Genomic DNA, 17,805 nt, shown 5'->3' with positions numbered 1-17,805 from the left:
ATCTCAGAAATCATCTTATCTCTCAAAGTGCAGACATTATGTGATATCCTCTCACACATGCTGTAGGGGCCCTGCTGTGAATTACTATAACCTTGTGTGTGAGCGCAGCACATGACAAAGGGGTGGGGAAGGTGTTGGAGGGACATGGCACTAAGCCTCCCACAGCAAGAAGTTGACTGACCTCAATATTTAGAGAACTAGTGCAGTGCCCATAGGAAGTATGTATTCATATAGTGGGAGATTAAGTAGATTTTTCAATTATGGCCAAATGAGGTTGTGTGTGAAAGTGGGATATACCATGAGGTGTAATACTCTTGCGTAGTGTTAATATACAAAGTATATATTGGGTAATACATGGATGTACAACAGAATTTGCACATTACATGCAGACCACTACAACATCTGCAACTCCATAAAACACTTACTTTTCATAAGGTACCACACCATCCAGCACATACACATTGAACATTGATATTCGCTGGAAACTATTTGAATATTATTGGAAAATCGAACCTTGTAGCGCACTTTAAAACTCAAAAGATAGGTAGGCTAAATAGACTTACAGATGAGATGAGTCAGGGTGGAAATCCAGAGTGAATTGTGTTACTGACCAGGTGTAGGCCTATCACACAATGGGGCAGAGCTCCCCTAAAAGGCGTCCAATCGGAAACAGTGCAATGCTGCAACACATCCTACGTAAATAATGATATTTTGAAAAATGAATTCAAAAATCTTCAAAATCGAGGATGCACACCTTCATGCCATGCGCAAGCAACATATGAAATCTTTGGTCAGTCTGACTAACGGTCAGCAAGATATGCCCTAGACACACACACACACACACACACACACACACACACACACACACACACACACACACACACACACACACAATTCTGCTTTTATAGATAGATATGGCCAAAAATGCATTTTGTGAAGTCACAGTGAGACCAAGTGGAAATGTGTGTCCAATTTTAGGAAGTACCCTCAAGGTGTTCCTGAGATATCATGTTTATGAGAATGGGACATATGTACGTTTGGACAGAGAGACAAGTTATGTGGGTAAAATAACTTAAAGTAAAAAGTGAGGTGCTCATCCAGGAAAGTGATTTAGTTGAGTAAGAATAAAAAAAACAATGAGGGTCTTGTGTTCTGTGGAGATGTGCTACCTTGCAAAAAAAAAAAAAATATATATATATATATATATATATTATATACATTTTTTTTTAATTATTATTATTATTACAAACAATTTTGAGAAGTTGGGGAACATTTTTCCTGTATTCTAAAACCTTTATTTAAGATTTCAGGGTTAGCACATTTTGATGGACAATGCCCCCGATAAAATAATGCTTACTCTGCAGAATCATCTTATATTACACCACGACTCACTCCATGTATAATGCAAGTAGATCAGGAGAATATGTCTATACTCTATTATAACGCCTTTGCTTATGGTTTTGGGGGGTTGCACATTTCAATTGACCAATATCTCCTATCAAAGTGTGCTCCCACACACGTGCAGAAGCACTAGGTAGCACATCACAGAACACCTGCCTACTGAAAACTAAAGCACTGGTTATTCATGTAATAAAAGACTTCTTAATTTACAGTCAGAATGCCTGGATGTTTCTTAGACAGTCAACCAATATCATGGACTTCCACTGTAAGTAAGCTGGACCATCATTATCTGTTCTTCTTTCTACTATAAGCCGGATGCAGTTTAGGAGTTTACAAAAGTGCCCTTTTAAGTTTAGAAAGTTCAAGTTTGTGGGGAATTTGCAGGTTGCGTGATACATAACTATAAGCTTGAGCAAAGACTTCTCGTGAATAAATACTGAACCAGGAGAAAGTACTGAATTGTAGGTGGAGCTCTACTGCATCCTCTGCTTGAAAAGCAATAAAATTCCTTCTAGGAATCAGAAAAAAATGAGAGGAACAACGTAAAACAACGTAACAAAGAGAAATAATGTTTTATTGGTATCAAGAATTTGAAGGCACTTTGCAAGTACATCGTGTTTCAATAACCTCCAGCACTCCTTTCCTCTCCCAACCCTGACATATGGTCATTAATAGCACCTCTGGGAATATTTGGGAGAAAGGCTCAACGCCATCTGACCCCTTCAGATGGACGAGGTTAACAATGTCTGTTGTTTAAGTCGACCAGATTTCTTATAGTTGCAATATTCAATTGAATGCAGGAAATTAGCATCTCAGAAATCATCTTATCTCTCAGAGTGCAGACATTATGTGATATCCTCTCAGGTCACACATGCTGTAGGGGCCCTGCTGTGAATTACTATAACCTTGTGTGGGAGTGCAGCACATGACAAAGGGGTGGGGAAAGTGTTGGAGGGGCATGGCACTAAGCCTCCCACAGCCAATAAGAAGTTGACTGACCTCAATATTTAGCCCCATAGTGTCCACATCATCCAGCTGTTTGATCTGAATGAACTTTCAGCTTCACTTTAGATGAAGTCTGAGGCTGCAGAGGTGCCACTGGCGACTTTTGGACTGTCACAGTGGATATAGACCCACAGATAACCTCTGGAGTGTCTGTGAAACATATGCAGTGATTTTGTTTTTACTTCATACATATTCAGAGACGCTCAGTCCCATTCAATGATGTCTGAAGCGTGCTAACGTGCCTCCGAGACTGCTGTTTATCTGCAGAGCTCATCTGGCCCCTGCTCAAGAGCTCCTGCCAAGGTAAGACACTTGACAAACACACTATGCACATTTAACATTTAACAGACATGATTTAAAAAATAATTACTTGCGTAGGGGGGCTATTTTCAGCTGGATACTCATGAAAGATTAACCACTTTGTCTGTGTTATAACAATACTTATTGTGTGAGTGTGTCATTTCCCTGAGCAAATATTTAACAAGCTATTTTCATCTATAATTAATAAGAAAAATTTGCTGGATCTGATGAGTGGTCTTAGAAACATTGGGTCATAAGAAGCCCAGGGCATGGCTGCAGGGAGAATGAATGAAAAACTGTTCTGCTGGAAGCACGACTATTTAGCCAAAGACGTTAAAAAAATCATGGTTATTTAACATTAATACAGCTATTTATTTCATAATTCCTCTCTTAATCAGTGTAGAGAATGATAATTCAAATAGAAAAACCTGAATTCAACAAACTGGAGAAAAATAAGTTTTGACATCTGTAGATACGGGGCCCTTGAATGCACCACGTGGATATCTCTATCCGCCTTATTGCTTGCCCCCATGATGCTTTGCATGAATAATGGGTGCGACTTCTGGTATGTCCTGTCACTGAATCAGAACCAGCGGTTTTCGCGGTAACGTATCGATACAATAATCCTCTTTCATCAAGCAACTGGAGAATAAAACACGTGGGAACCGGTGGAAACACCACTTGTTACACGTCAAATGGCATAATGTGATCATACCTCTGCCTTCTACTGCTGAAGGATGAGAGAACAACCTGAATAAGATAAGAAACACTTGAATATTTTGCTACTTTATTAAACTAGTTATTACAGACCACAGAGTAACTCCTAACTTTTGTGTTGTTGTAGCATTATTGGCTTAGTTTTATTTTATTTCTCTCTGTTCTTGTATTTTAACTATATTTTGTATGATCAATTATTCTCTTTTCTGATATATATTTTGTGGAGCACCTTATAACTTGATTTAGATAAGTGCTATACAAGTGAAGGTATTATGATTATTATATTGCAGTCTGGCCAGTTTGGAGTAGCAGGAAGGAGTAAGTCATATCAGTTTAGGAGTAAACTATATTTTACTTCAACTTGCTGTTAGATATCCCTTAATAAAGGGGAACTGAAGTGGTTATCTATGCTCTCTTTAAAGTCACCAGACTCCACTGACAAAAAAACTGTAATTTTACTTCACAGAACACAGGAGTTGCTGATCTACTGCCACCTCGATTGTGTACTTTTGTTAGTCTTGTAGTTCTTAACCCTTTTTAAAAACATCATATAAGGTAAAATTACTGCTTTTGTCAAAGGAGTCTGGTGGCTTTGAAGACAGCATAGATGCAGATAAAGCTCATCTTTAGGGGCTGTCTGTCAACAAGGTTAAGCTGTGAAAATATTCTAAATATAGCGTTATCTTAAACTGATATTGATTTCTTAAAGTGGCTGAAATACATGTTGCTGCTGCCCCTGTCCTCAGCGTTGGTACTCCTGCCTGTTTCTCCAAACTGGGGGCGTGTCGACCACCAACTCCTGTCTTTAAAACAGTAACTTTTGATCAGTACCTCATACAACCCCATTTCAAAAATCTCTTTAATTATAGACAATTCTGTTGACTATTCTCTGTCCAATCGGACATCTGCAGTGTTTTTACGCCACCTTTTAATATCATCTCCATTGGAACCTTGACCAAGGTGATATCAGAAAAGGTCCAGGTACTATCCATAACTTTTGCCAATGGGAAACCAAAAACCAGCAAGTTGACTTGACTTGCAGTGGAAATGCTGCATTAGAGACCCAAGTCAGTCAAACTTACTCCAGTTGAAGAAAGTTTTTTTAAGCAGTGACACTAAAATCCAGCTGTGCCTCTGTACTCTGCTGAGCTCACCCTGCTTTGTGCTGGTATGTGTGTGTGTTATCTCTGACTGCTTTATTTAGATCTTTACAATGTGACAGGGGTTAGCGTTGATGCCTCTGCCCATTTGTCTACTTATTTCGTTCTCCTGCACCTGGCTTAAATTAATCTTCTCTGCAGCTTTTTACTGAATTGTTTGATGCTTTTCTCTCCATTTTACAGCCAAGCGATCAATCCTTAGTATGAAATTATCCGCTTTATTCATTATTTTGGCCGTTTTGCTGTTTCATCGGGAGTCCTGTCTGTCTCAACTTGTTCCTCCATTCATCATCTAACATCAACTGCTGAATTTTTCATTCTTTAAAAACACAACGCTGTCTCTGCTGCCAGTAAAGAACATTTCCCAGGCATGCTGTCCTATTTGAGAGGCCGCCTGGTGGATGCGTGGTGACTATTTTCAGACAGAGAAAATCTTTCAGTCGACCTTTCTTGTAATAGTGCGGACCATTCTGTTTCAAAGAGGAGACATGACAGGTGTAGAGGAACATCCAGCTCTTCTATTTATCAAAGGTGACAACAATGTCATAACTCGACTTACTTGTAGTTCAACTTTATGATTTGATTTGACTGCAACGATAAACCACCATATGAGAAAAATTACAATCATACTTTAATCCATAATCCAAGCATCCATAAAAGCATAAGTTCTGATATTTAAGAAGTATAAACAGTGACAGAAAAGGTTTTGGCTTAATTTTAAGTCCGGAGGAGGAAGTGGAACGACAGCTCATACAGTAGGTGCATCAGCTGTTTGCTAAATAACATCAGTAGGCGCGTTTCCATTAGATACTTTTCCCTCAACTTACTGGTTAGTGGTGCAGAAAGTGCCTTCCTGTGGTAGGTACTTTCTGAGCCGCTACTGAGCAGCGATTTCATGCATGCGTGATTAATTTGCAGACTGGTGCAAACTGGAGGCTGAAGGGTTAACACCTCCTGGTCTATCTGCAGCTGGGAGAGACCGCTGCGGGAGGACTGGGAGTGCTTTTGGGACGGCGCTACTCGTTAAGAAGAGTAGGAACAAGTCTCCAATATCACCAGAAAAAGTTGCTAGATTTGTCGCTAGTTGCTTTTTTGAAAAAGAATCGCTAGAGGGGTATGAATAGTCGCTAAATATAGCAACTAAGTTGCTAACACTGCTTGCCGCGTCGGTCAGTTGTCACATTCGGACTCCGTTGGTTAGCCGCTACAAAAGTACCTGTGAACAGACGCCGAGTGGAACTAGTGGGCGTAGCCGCTTTCCAAAAAGTACTCAGAAAGTACTTAGTGGAAACGTGTCTATTGAGGCTATTAATGTCACCGGCCTGTTTATGATGTCTTACAAACCTGATCATTGAACATCCTGGAAGGAAGTTACAGATTGTTACAGATTAATCAAATGAACGACTACTGCTCCATCTCGTTGTGTAATGTTATAACCTGATTCCAAAAATTTGAGATGTGTCTAAAATGTAAATAAAACAAAATGTGATAACTTGCTAATACTTCGTGACATAAATTCAATTGAAAAACTGGACAAGGACAACCTTCAGTCTTAATGCTAAGCTAGGCTAGCTACAACAGCCCTGTAGTCTGCTACACACAGATTGATATTAAGCTTCTCACCTGAACTCATCAGTTCCCAAAGTGTTCGACTGTCTCTTTACAGTAGTCTTTGTCATTAGTAGGTACAAACATTTCCTTAACACTGGTCTGAAAGTTGTTAAGTGTATAGGCTGTGATTATATTGATTCATTTGCACAAGAATACGATACTTGCTCTCTGCAATTATACCATATCAATTCGATTCAATTCAGGGTCCTGCAATCAATATGAGACGATGTCCTCCGACCATTTAACACATTTTCAACAGCCTCCAGTACTCCTTTCCTTTCCCAACCCTCATACAGAGTCATTAATAACAACACAATCAAATTTATTTTCATAAACTCACAAAAAACAATGAAAATATTATATGACAGTTTTATTAGTGAGCTCTTACAGACATTTAAATAAAAAACATTATATTCTTTTTAATTTCAAGAATTAATATATGAATTGGGAATTTCAAAATAAAGGCATATCTTAAAGACAAAGATATGTATCGATATTTTCACTTTGCATCGATTATATTGGATCGCTGATCATTAAATCGATGTATCAACACAGATTGATGCATCATTACACCCTTTAACATTAATATCTAATTTGCAGGTACACATAGTATATAGCAGCTGTTGTTCCTAACTCTAAAACTTCCTCTTGATAATGGTGTTAAATTAAAAGTTAAAGCTTAAACAGAAACACAACTGTTTATTGTTTAGAGTTACTTTAATATAAGGAAAGTATGCCAACAAATCCTTTATCGTCCAATGTGAAATATGCAGCACATAAACAAACAGCATTTTGTTTTGAAATATGTTTTATGTATGCCAATTAAATCTGTCCTACCCAAGTGGTTATTATGTAATTATTCCAAGTTACCCTTAATGCCAGTATGAATAAGTAAAGTACGTGAGTCCTTATTTCACCTCCATTACCTCATACATCTGTAGAATAATGCAGGAGGCACATTTACAGCTGCATAGCACCAGCTAAAATCCCAGCTCAATAACAACAGTTCTTTAACACATTAAATATTCACTACTCGCTGCACACAACTGGCTTATCCAATAAGTTTTCAGAGCACTAAACCAATTCATCAAGCAAATCAAGTCCTCCATGGCTGAAAAACACTATATCATCACCCACTCCTGAGCGTAGCCCTGGGCTATTGAACAGTGTGACTTCAACCAGTGTTCACCGTCTGATCGATGTTTTCTCTGGGTAGTCTCCCCTGTGTAAACAATACAGTAAGTTGTTTGACTCTGCAGATGGACTCTTATTCATCACCTCTAAAGTGAGACTGTGGGAGACCAGCGGGTGGGAGCTCAGTGGATTCACGCAGAGAACAATTCATAGCGAGGCAAGGCCAAAAACGGGATCCTTAATCTTAAACTCTATCCTCAAGTTAGAGAAATATTTTTAGACTAGAAAACTGATCTCCTTCCAAACACACAGGCGGTATCAGCCTGCAGAGGGACTTATAGGTCAGTGTACAGAGCATGTTCTGTTTTTGCACATGTTTTTGCACAGGGAGAATGTATACAGTGAAACAAGTAAGTAACTAATAACCATTTGTGTATCAATTATTCCTGTGTTACCTTGAATTCTTGAAAAAAAAAGTCTAATTTATCCTGCTCACTACTTCCCAAACACATGGATTATTGTTCAAATCTGAGGCTGCTATTTAAAACACCTCCACCACTACCCTGTCACACTTGTGCGAGCATGAGAAAATGTTTAAAATAGCAAGATTTTAGTAGGTGTTTGGGATAAATGGGACTTGGATTGTAGAGCACAAGCTGTGATAGTCTGTAAATAGATTTTTTTGATGCAGTTTTGTTGTTGTTAAACCTCCATTTTCTTCAATTCATCATGGATTGGTAAATGGTTTCGGATTCTCTATTTACCACAGAGGCCTTCAAGAATTTGAGGTAATACTTAGCAAGTAACTGATGTTCATTTTAAGGGGTGAATTATTCTTTTAACTGTTAATGGTGTTTTCATTGATACAGAAATGGTCAGAGCTGTTGGTGTTGAATGTTTCAAAGCTGAGCACAAAACATCAAGTAACTAAAGCCGTGTTCTTTGCTCCTGGACAGGTCCTCCTACCTGTAAAACGTGCTGAAATCGAAGAGGAGTTTTGTGAGTGAAAATGGCGCCGGCCGTCGGTGGTCCTGTCGGCTACACCCCACCTGAGGGTGGCTGGGGATGGATGGTGGTATCTGGGGCCTTCATCTCTATCGGCTTCTCCTACGCCTTCCCCAAGTCCATCACTGTCTTCTTTAAAGAGATCGAGGCAATCTTCGACGTGACCAGCAGCCAGGTGTCCTGGATCTCCTCCATCATGTTAGCATGCATGTACGGCGGAGGTGAGCTACAGCCCAAAATACAACCTGCCAAAGACGGGTTTGTTAACACTTGACATTTAGCACATCAGGAAGATTTATAGACGGAATTCCTTTCTGGCTCTTAGCACAACTGTAAAAGATTTATTCCTGGGGTGTTAAAAGCCAATCTATTGCTCAAATACAGGCTTGTATTGTCGCTTTTCAGCCTCAGTCTAAACACAAAGACGCCACAGATTCTCAGAATTATATTGCGGCTTTAATCATACTGAGATAAAACAATACTATCTGTTGACGTGCTGTTTATAAAAGTGCAACATTATCTGTCTCTGGAGCACATGAATAGCCAGCGTTGCATTGTTTCCCCCGCTGCGAGAGTGGGAGGCCAGCGGGGGTTTAGTGGTTCGGTGTTCCTGCACTGCCGAGGCTCTGAGTGATGTCACACAGGTCGCTGTTCATGTGCGTGATATTCAACACGGCGGGAACAGAGTTCAAAGGAGCTCTCCTCGTCCCTCAAGAGTGTCTGCGCTGAAATCAAAACACTGCAGTTCTCTGTGCTCTAACGTGTGATAAACTGGGAAAATGATGACTTAGGCATCTTTTTCTAATCTCAGGGAAGTTTTTCGGAAAGTTGCTTCAGTGTGCCAAACTGATGTGTGAGTGGAAAATATTACACCATATACTTTATATCAAATTTTCTATTCAAGACCTGAGCGTAAAAATGTATTTACAAGATCAGCAAGTAATAAAATAAAAGTGGACACAGTACTTTATTGCTAGGGTAGCATTGCATCTATTACTTTCAGTGCATAATGTTGAAGATATTGAACTTAGTTTTACTGTATCATAGTTATATATCACATTTTCTCTGCACGACCTCTGTGAGAGAAAGTTTCCAAATGTCTGCTATTAACTTCCAACAGTATAACATGTCAGAGGCGAGCAAAACTGCACGTTCAAGTTAAGCCCGCATTACTGTACAACAGAAGTCCCCTAAAGAAATCAATGCTGCCTATTGTTAAGCAACACATTCCCCTGCTGTAGTTAAAGGTTACTGAGTCACACTGCGAGAATATCCGATTGTTCTTCATTTGTCTTTAACGTTGCAGCGTATTTTAATGGTATTTATCAGCCTGTGTGGGTTTAATACCTTATTCGAGGCTGTTAAAGTGAGATATGCACTTGTCCCAACACGTTATGAGTCACAGTGGGCTCCATAGTCAGGTGTAATATCGTTAATGAATGCAAATGTTTAGGTGTAAATATATACAGATGAAAGCAAGCTATGCATGGTAATTGAAAGTAAGTGAGGAAATGTTTGTCAGCGCTCGGAGTGGATGACAGCTGAGTCTCGTCCCGTATGTTAGGCATTCTGAGCACATCAGCAGGAGAAGTTCATTAACAACCTACTGTTGCGTACCTCTGTACTCCCTCAATTTTTGATTCATTACGTTCATAATATTCTACATTGGTTTGTCTCCAACCTTTTTATCCTAAGCAACTCTCCCCTGCAAGGCGGAAGGAAAGGACTCATTGTTAGTGTGGAGACTGCCTGCATTACAATTTAAAAACCCTTTGTCTTGCACCGTGCTGGCAAATGAGTCTGGACAACCTCTAAACAAAAACTGTCAGTTTCTATTTAGCTTCATTGGGGAGTGCAGGGATTTGGCAGGAAGGCAGAAGTGTCTTCCATGTGGGTCCTCATACTCATTTAGGCCGGTTGTTATAAGCGGTGGATGGAGATGGTGTTCTGCGACCCGAGTCTTCCGCACATTTTAGTCATTTGTTTACAAGTCATACTGATTTTCTTGAATTGATGTTGAATCCAAGGTGCATGCATATTAATGAGTTGATTTTCTGCTACCTCATTCTGTCACTCTTTCTTTAAAACCAGTAGACCAGGTGCCAAAATTGCAAAAAACTGTACTAAAGAAGATAGAAGTTGTTATTTTACGCCCTTTCACACACCAATCCCTTCACCAACCCCCTAAACACACACACACTTACAAACACACCCACTTGTCTGAGCTGAGGTACTTCCAATAATCATTTCAAATGTCTTTAGAGCCACGTTTAAGAAGAATCCACCAATAAATTATCCCTCTGTCAATTTTTATGAATCTCCGAACCAAATAAATGCTTATTTCATTAGAGCTTTCATGGGTTTTTTTCTGACATATCGCATTATTAATGGCATGAGAACACATCTACTGCAGTGCAGCACTGACAAAAATGATTGCAGAAGTTGTTTGAATTTGCTGAGCCACAGCTGTGGCACTGGAGCCCTCTGGTGGTGAAACAAAGACCTGTGCATTGATGATTTAGAAATCACCATCTTTCAGCTTCTGATATCTGTTTCTTTTTTTTTCAGGTCCCATCAGCAGCATCCTGGTTAATAAATATGGAAGTCGTCCTGTTATGATTGCAGGAGGTTGCCTGTCTGGATCGGGACTCATTGCTGCCTCTTTCTGCAATTCTGTTCAAGCTCTGTACTTCTGTATCGGTGTGGTGGGAGGTACCTAATTTTAACTTTCTTTATTTTTAAGTTTGGTCATGAGTCACCTGTTTTCTTTACTGCACACTGTTGCCATCTAGTGTTCTTCAAAAATAAAAAAGAATCTCCAAACACTGTTTAAAGGGACAGCTCACCCCAAAATTTGAAAATACACATTATTTCTGTCAACAGTTGTGTTGTTTATCAGTGTACTGTAGATACTGTTCCGGTGTAAGTTGCAGAGTGTTATCGGCCAAAGTATCTCTCAAATATAATGGAACTAGATGGCACTTATTCAAAATAATCTACAGTATATGTATATATATACATATATATATATATATATATATATATATATATATATATATATATATATACATATATATATATATATATATATATATACATATATATATATATATTTATATATATATTTTTTTTTAAATATATATATATATATATACATATATATATATATATATATATATATATATATCATGTTTTTCATACTTGTAGCATTCCTACAACTTTTTGTTTTTTATAGTAAGTAAATAATAATTGTAAAGTTAAGTTAAAATAACAAGGCAAATGAGTAGAGGCCTACAAAGGTCTGATCTCTTGAATAGATACATTGGTAGATAAATTAATAAAGAAAATAATTCAGATGTTAAAAAAGAAAGAAAGTAGAATAGTATGATGTTGTGCATACATACACCTACATATTTAGGGCCATACCGTATATGCATTACTACATTTTTTTTTAAAATAAATGTATTTATTTTTTTATGTATCTCTGTAGAAACTATCCTAAAAAATAAACTAGTTCCTACATGTAACTGCTCACAGCAAAGTATGTGATTTATCTTAGTAACCATGTAATGATTTTCGGAAAGAGAAATTGCTGTAAAGTTTTTCAAAAAAGCATTTTGAGCACCACAAGCTGAGTGACATCTATTTCCATTATATTCATGATGAATAGCGTCACGGGGAAGAGGTTAAATATGCATTGGTTTCTTTCATGCTCAAATCCTTCTTTCTCTTATACATTTAAATGCATCAAATACACTGACACATTTCTTAAATTGACTCTTTTAGGTTTGGGACTGGCCTTCAACCTCAACCCTGCCCTCACTATGATTGGAAAGTACTTCTTCAAAAAGCGGCCCATTGCTAATGGAATAGCCATGGCTGGCAGCCCTGTCTTTCTCTCCACCATGGCTCCTATAAACACCTGGCTTTTTGAAAAGTTTGGCTGGAGAGGAAGTTTCCTGATCCTGGGCGGCCTCCTCTTCAATTGCTGTGTGGCCGGTTCCCTCATGCGGCCTATCGGACCCAAACCCAAACCTGTAGAGAAGACGACGGAGAGGCGGACTTGCTCTGGGATCATGAATAGCTTCATCGACCTCTCTTTGTTCAAGCACCGTGGCTTTGTGCTCTACATTACTGGCAATATTGTCATGTTTTTTGGTCTCTTTGCACCTCTAGTGTTCCTTAGTAATTATGCAAAGAGTAAAGACATCCCTAAAGAGAAGGCAGCTTTCTTACTGTCCGTGTTGGCGTTTGTGGACATGGTCGCTCGGCCCTCAATGGGCATTGTGGCTAACACCAAGTGGGTCCGGCCCAGAATACAGTACTTCTTTGCTGCCTCTGTACTGTACAACGGTGTTTGTCACGTGCTAGCACCAATATCAGTAGACTACAAAGGCTTTGTGATTTATGCCATTTTCTTTGGGTTTGCTTTTGGCTGGCTGAGCTCTGTGCTGTTTGAGACCTTGATGGACCTGGTGGGAGCCCAGCGCTTCTCCAGTGCTGTTGGGCTGGTCACCATCATAGAGTGTGGTCCTGTATTGTTAGGACCCCCTTTGCTTGGTGAGTACCTCAACTTCTATAAGTTAATTGGTACCAGTTTTATTGTATTTATCTGTCATTTCCCCAACAAGTCCTCCAAATCATACAACCTCAAATGTTGTGTGTTCCTGCCTCAAATACAGCTCACAGAAGTAAATGAGCACTCCTCCGTCATACTTAAGATGCCACAGCTGTTTTAAATTTGTCAATGTTGTAGAAAAAGAAGTGATCTTTTCTTTCAGTTTAGGAAACAAAACTACTTACCTAAAGTTAGAAAAATAGTACATTATTTGGCGTTATAAAACATTGTTAAAAATGTAAAATAAATGTTTGTAACTACCGCAAGACAGATAGTTATATAGGTTGCATAAGCCTGAGGTGTGCTTCAGTGACTTACCTTCAAATAAAAACTTTAATTTTTGGTTTTACACGGGAAACAATCACCATTCTCCTAGGTTAAAGTTTTGTGGTTGTTTGACTGCACAGTGTGCTGCTGTGGCGCTGCCTGACATCTACATTGAAGTAATAAAATCTATCATTTAATTTATGCCGTCATTCATCCCCAATTAACTCGACTAATCTATGGAGCTGAGGAATTTACTGCATTTCCTACAACACAGTGCACTGCAAATACTTGACAATAAAAGCCCTGGGTTAACAGATGAACAGATTCTGTCCAGAGACACGCTAAAGGGCTTTTATTTTGAAAACAGAAACTGTGTCGTCTAGAACGACACAAACTTTTTTTCTCGCCTATGACATCCTACATATTTTGACATTTAAACTTTCTTAAAAGGTGAAATGCTGCTGGTACGACACAGATATGACTTATCAACACATAATTTCACTAAATATTTATGCTGAAAACCATGTGTTAATACAAGGTTCGTACACTTTTTGAGTGGTCAAATTCAAGCACTTCTCAAGGACTTTCAAGGTCCATTTTCAAGCTTTTCCAGTACTCTACATTGGTTGTAAGTTGCATGTTTCAGATGAGTACTTACATGCTAAAAGGGGGAGATTTCACTTAACCATACCAACAACGATGGTATTACACTTTTAGGAGGAACGGTCTTCATTTCAGATAGGCTATTCATTATTTTTTTACATTGAACATGTGATTATCTATAGTCTATAGATGAATATAGTCAGATTGCAAGAGAAATACAGTAAGAATTTCAAGCATTTACAAGCACTTTATCCAAAATCCAAGCACTTTTTAAACCTAGAAAATACAACATTTAAATTCAAGCATTTTCAAGGATTTCAAGCACCCATACGAACCCTGTAAATATAACGCCACATTCTCATTGTAATAGAAGGGATTCAGGGCATGTCCTGCACTGCTCTGCCTCAAATTGCCGTACCCTGATATCCTTACCCTAACCCTAAAATTCAGTTATTTTAGCACACACTGAATCCCTAACCACTAGGCCACGCTCTGCCCGTTAACCAGTTTTGTTCCTCAGGCCTAACTCTTGTGAGAGTTTGACACTGAGACAGATCCTGTCTCGCCAAAGCCCCCGTCAAGCCAAAATAAAAGCAATGCTGACGTAATTTCTGCCTTGCCATCCTTCACACTACAACGTCCCCTAGAGGGCGCTACCCACAAACTTAAATATGGGATGTTTAACACTGCTGTACACCGACCCATGGGGTCATTTTTTGGTGTTGAAAATGACTAAAACTGATGATGCAATGTGACTCTTTTTCTCTTCACAGGGAGGTTCAAAGACATCTATCATGACTACAGGTACACGTACCAGGGCTGCGGGATCCTCCTCATCGTCTCTAGTTTCATTCTGTTTGCCGGGATGGGACTCAACTATCGACTGCTGGACAAAGAGAAGAAAGAAGAGGAGAGGATGGCCAGGGTGGGAGGTAGAGAACAAAGGTCCAACAGGGACAATGCGGCCAAGGAGGTGGCAGAGGCTAGAAACACAGAAGACTCTGTGTAATGTTCTGCACCAGGTTTTGTTACGTTTCTGTTCAATTTAATCTCGTCTGTGAGGCGTATGAAAGACAGATGATTGAGTGAAACAGGACAGCGGATAAACGTTCTTTTAAGCCCTCTTCTGTTTCATAATGAATTGTTTTTGAAGAAATTATAACCTCACTTGCAATTCAGTGTAAAATATTTACACACGTATATATTAAAGCCCTTTAAACTATAATGAACAATCCACATAAAATACCTCCAATATTCTTTTAGAGACCACTATATGTGTTTGCTAGACAATTCAAGTCTGCTCAGCCTGTTATTTCACATATTGTTGGTATATTATGGATTTTTTTTTTTCAATCTCCGATGGTATCACTATATTTTCTCTAGATATTCTAACCTTCTTAAATGTACCATCAAATAATTAAAGGTATTTTTCAATAGGGAACATTCAAAGTGCAGTGCTCAATTTGTTTTTAAAAAGCAAACATTCCCTATGAAAGTGCATAATTGTAGTATTTATCTCACTTTGCTTGCCACACCAAACACATTTATAAAGACTTTTTTTCTGTTTACAAGGACCTGCCAGCTCTGTGCAGTTTTGGAAAGTTTGAAAACATCCTTGGTGCCACTATCACTATATATATATTCACACATGTATTAATGTTAATTATATGTTTTTCCTTTAAGCATGTTTTGCTTGGTCTATGTTTGATGACGGATAATGGGAATGATCAACAATTCTGAGGGCATTAAACCTCGTTGCATAGCTTTCTGTATTCATTCGACTGGAAAATGTGCCACTGACTGCAAGTTACTGTATATTGAACACATGTCAGAAAATCTAATAAACTGTCATTTGACAAGAATACGTCCGTTGTCTGTGATCAATGATTCTCATAAATCTGGATTGGAAATATTTAAGTTCTATATTTTCCTTAATGACATAATACTGGTGTAGTTTTTAATCTCTAATCAGATTGGATAGAGGAAGTGCATATTGATTTACTGTGTAGTCATTTTATCAACTATGGTCTTACATTTTATAACAACCAGAGCAAAAATAATAATACAGCAAAATGTACAAAGAAGGGTTAGTATAATATTATGTTATGACCATAGTAACCTCTGGCATTGTTTTTTGCTGGTTGAAAATCTTAATTTTAACATGCAAAACTGATAACGTATTGTTGATGGTTTCAAAAACAGGCTGCTTTTAGTCACAGTATCTTAGTCAGAAAGAAAACAACAATTAAAATGGAAAAAAAAAAAAAATTCTCTACGTGCAGAGTATTGTAACCATATTGTCTTAAGACATGGACCTCAGGACAAATAGATTATTCAAACAAAGTTATAATTATATCTAGTAATATGTTGTATACTGTTAATTTCTTGGTTTTTACTTGTTTACTCATTAAATGACATGTCATTTGACTGATGCTTTTGTCCAAAGTGACTTACAATAAGTGCATTCAACCTGATGGTACTAGCTTTGGACCACAGGAAACCAAGTTAGTACATAACTTTAAAGAGCCAACTGTAATCGTTACAGAAGTGCTATACATTAAGGAAGAAGTGCATTTTTTTTAATATCAATTAAATTAGGCGACCATGACTTAACCGAGGTATTGTTGGAAGATGTGGGTCTTCAGCCAGCGGCGGAAGATGTCCAGGCTGTCTGAGGTCCTGATGTTGGTGGGAAGTTCGTCTCACCATTTGGGTGCCAGGACAGAGAAAAGTCTGGAAGTGGTTTTGAGGCGAGTTGACCCACGCAGGGTGGGAGTAGGGTTTGTAGGGTTTGACCACATCCTCGATGTAAGCAGGGCCTGAACTATTAGCACCAAAGCATTTACTTTACCATAAACAAGTAGCAAGGTTAAGTCCACAAAGTTTAATATGCACTTAAAAATACTCCTAATATCCCAGGAATATTACTATACACTATATTTTTGTTTATGAAAGCACAATTATATATAAATTCAATCTGACTGAGTTCAGACCCAGTTTTGATTATGTAGACTGTTGTAGAAAATCTTTTTTCATTACATTACATGTCATTTAGCAGACGCTTTTGTCCAATGCGACTTACAATAAGTGATTGATTTTTCCCTCCTCAATTAGAAGCAGGTTAAGTTTGAAATCACTATGAATCGCTTTTTCATACAGGGTTTCTTTAACACACTCTTGCTATGTGACCAGATCTGGGGGAAAAAATACATATATAGACAAACATTTTAAAATGGAAAACATATACATGCAAAGCAGATGTATATCTCCTGTGAGTTTGTAAGAATAGCTTTCATATCGTCACCCTGTTAAAATAATCGCCTAACTCATTTTTTCAAGTTTTGCACCAAACACCAAACACACCAAAAGTGTAACATATGAAATTTATTGATCATTTCAGTCAAAAAGGATGTAACAAAGGATGGCTATTGGCATAGTAATAACACTGTGTAAATTATGTAACTTAAGAGAAAAACATGACTTAAGCAATTTTTTGAACATGTCTTTGTGACTTAAGCAAGATATGGTAACACTTTATTTTGAAGGTGTCTACATAAGAGTCACACAAGCCTGTCAGAAACATGACATGACAAGTATCATGAGCAGCATTAATGTTACTTCAAAGTGTCATTAATGTTCATGACACATCCCATGTCATGTTTATGACACGCCCATGTCACTCTTATGGTAGATACCTTGAAAAAAAAGTGTTACCATACTTTGCTTAAGTCACAAAGGCATGTTCAAAAAAATTGCCTAAGTCACATTGTATTCATTATTTATTTTATATATTGACTTAGGCATAATAAATCCACTTAAGTCAGACACTTGACATAGGCCATTATCTTAAAGGGGTAAAATCACATGATCTGATCAACTGAGGATGTAGGCGATTTTACCATAGGTGGCCGGCGTCAAAGGGAGATGATTTAGGCAAAAAAAAAAAAAAAAAAAAAGTTTTGACAATAAATGGCGAATATTTTA

The 17,805-nt window shown here is 38.1% G+C and overlaps 1 protein-coding gene across 2 annotated transcripts; it reads left to right on the top strand.

The window, feature by feature from the left end:
* The first annotated feature begins 2,441 nt into the window (after positions 1-2,441).
* Positions 2,442-15,685, top strand: slc16a1a (solute carrier family 16 member 1a). Of its 2 annotated transcripts, none has more exons than XM_059329496.1 (5): positions 2,442-2,709; positions 8,285-8,554; positions 10,902-11,045; positions 12,120-12,893; positions 14,595-15,685. In XM_059329496.1, exons 2-5 carry the CDS (start codon positions 8,338-8,340, stop codon positions 14,828-14,830), a joined length of 1,371 nt encoding a protein of 456 aa, XP_059185479.1. In that variant the 5' UTR covers positions 2,442-2,709; positions 8,285-8,337; the 3' UTR covers positions 14,831-15,685. The 2 variants fall into 2 exon arrangements, with proteins under 2 accessions (XP_059185479.1, XP_059185480.1); XM_059329497.1 differs by lacking the exon at positions 2,442-2,709 and adding an exon at positions 7,935-8,116.
* Positions 15,686-17,805: the final 2,120 nt, after the last annotated feature.

Source organism: Centropristis striata, chromosome 3 (assembly GCF_030273125.1).
Source record: "Centropristis striata isolate RG_2023a ecotype Rhode Island chromosome 3, C.striata_1.0, whole genome shotgun sequence".
NCBI classification, from domain to species: domain Eukaryota; kingdom Metazoa; phylum Chordata; class Actinopteri; order Perciformes; family Serranidae; genus Centropristis; species Centropristis striata.
The sequence above is the reverse complement of the archived record's forward strand: the minus strand, read 5'-3'. Positions and strand labels throughout refer to the sequence as shown.

Bases quoted from the DNA above. Each gene is read 5' to 3' on its own strand.
- slc16a1a (XM_059329496.1), top strand. From the start codon at position 8,338: ATGGCGCCGGCCGTCGGTGGTCCTGTCGGCTACACCCCACCTGAGGGT. The intron at 8,555-10,901 runs GTGAGCTACAGC...TTTTTTTTTCAG, and splicing joins AGCATGCATGTACGGCGGAG to GTCCCATCAGCAGCATCCTG. The intron at 11,046-12,119 runs GTACCTAATTTT...TGACTCTTTTAG, and splicing joins CTGTATCGGTGTGGTGGGAG to GTTTGGGACTGGCCTTCAAC.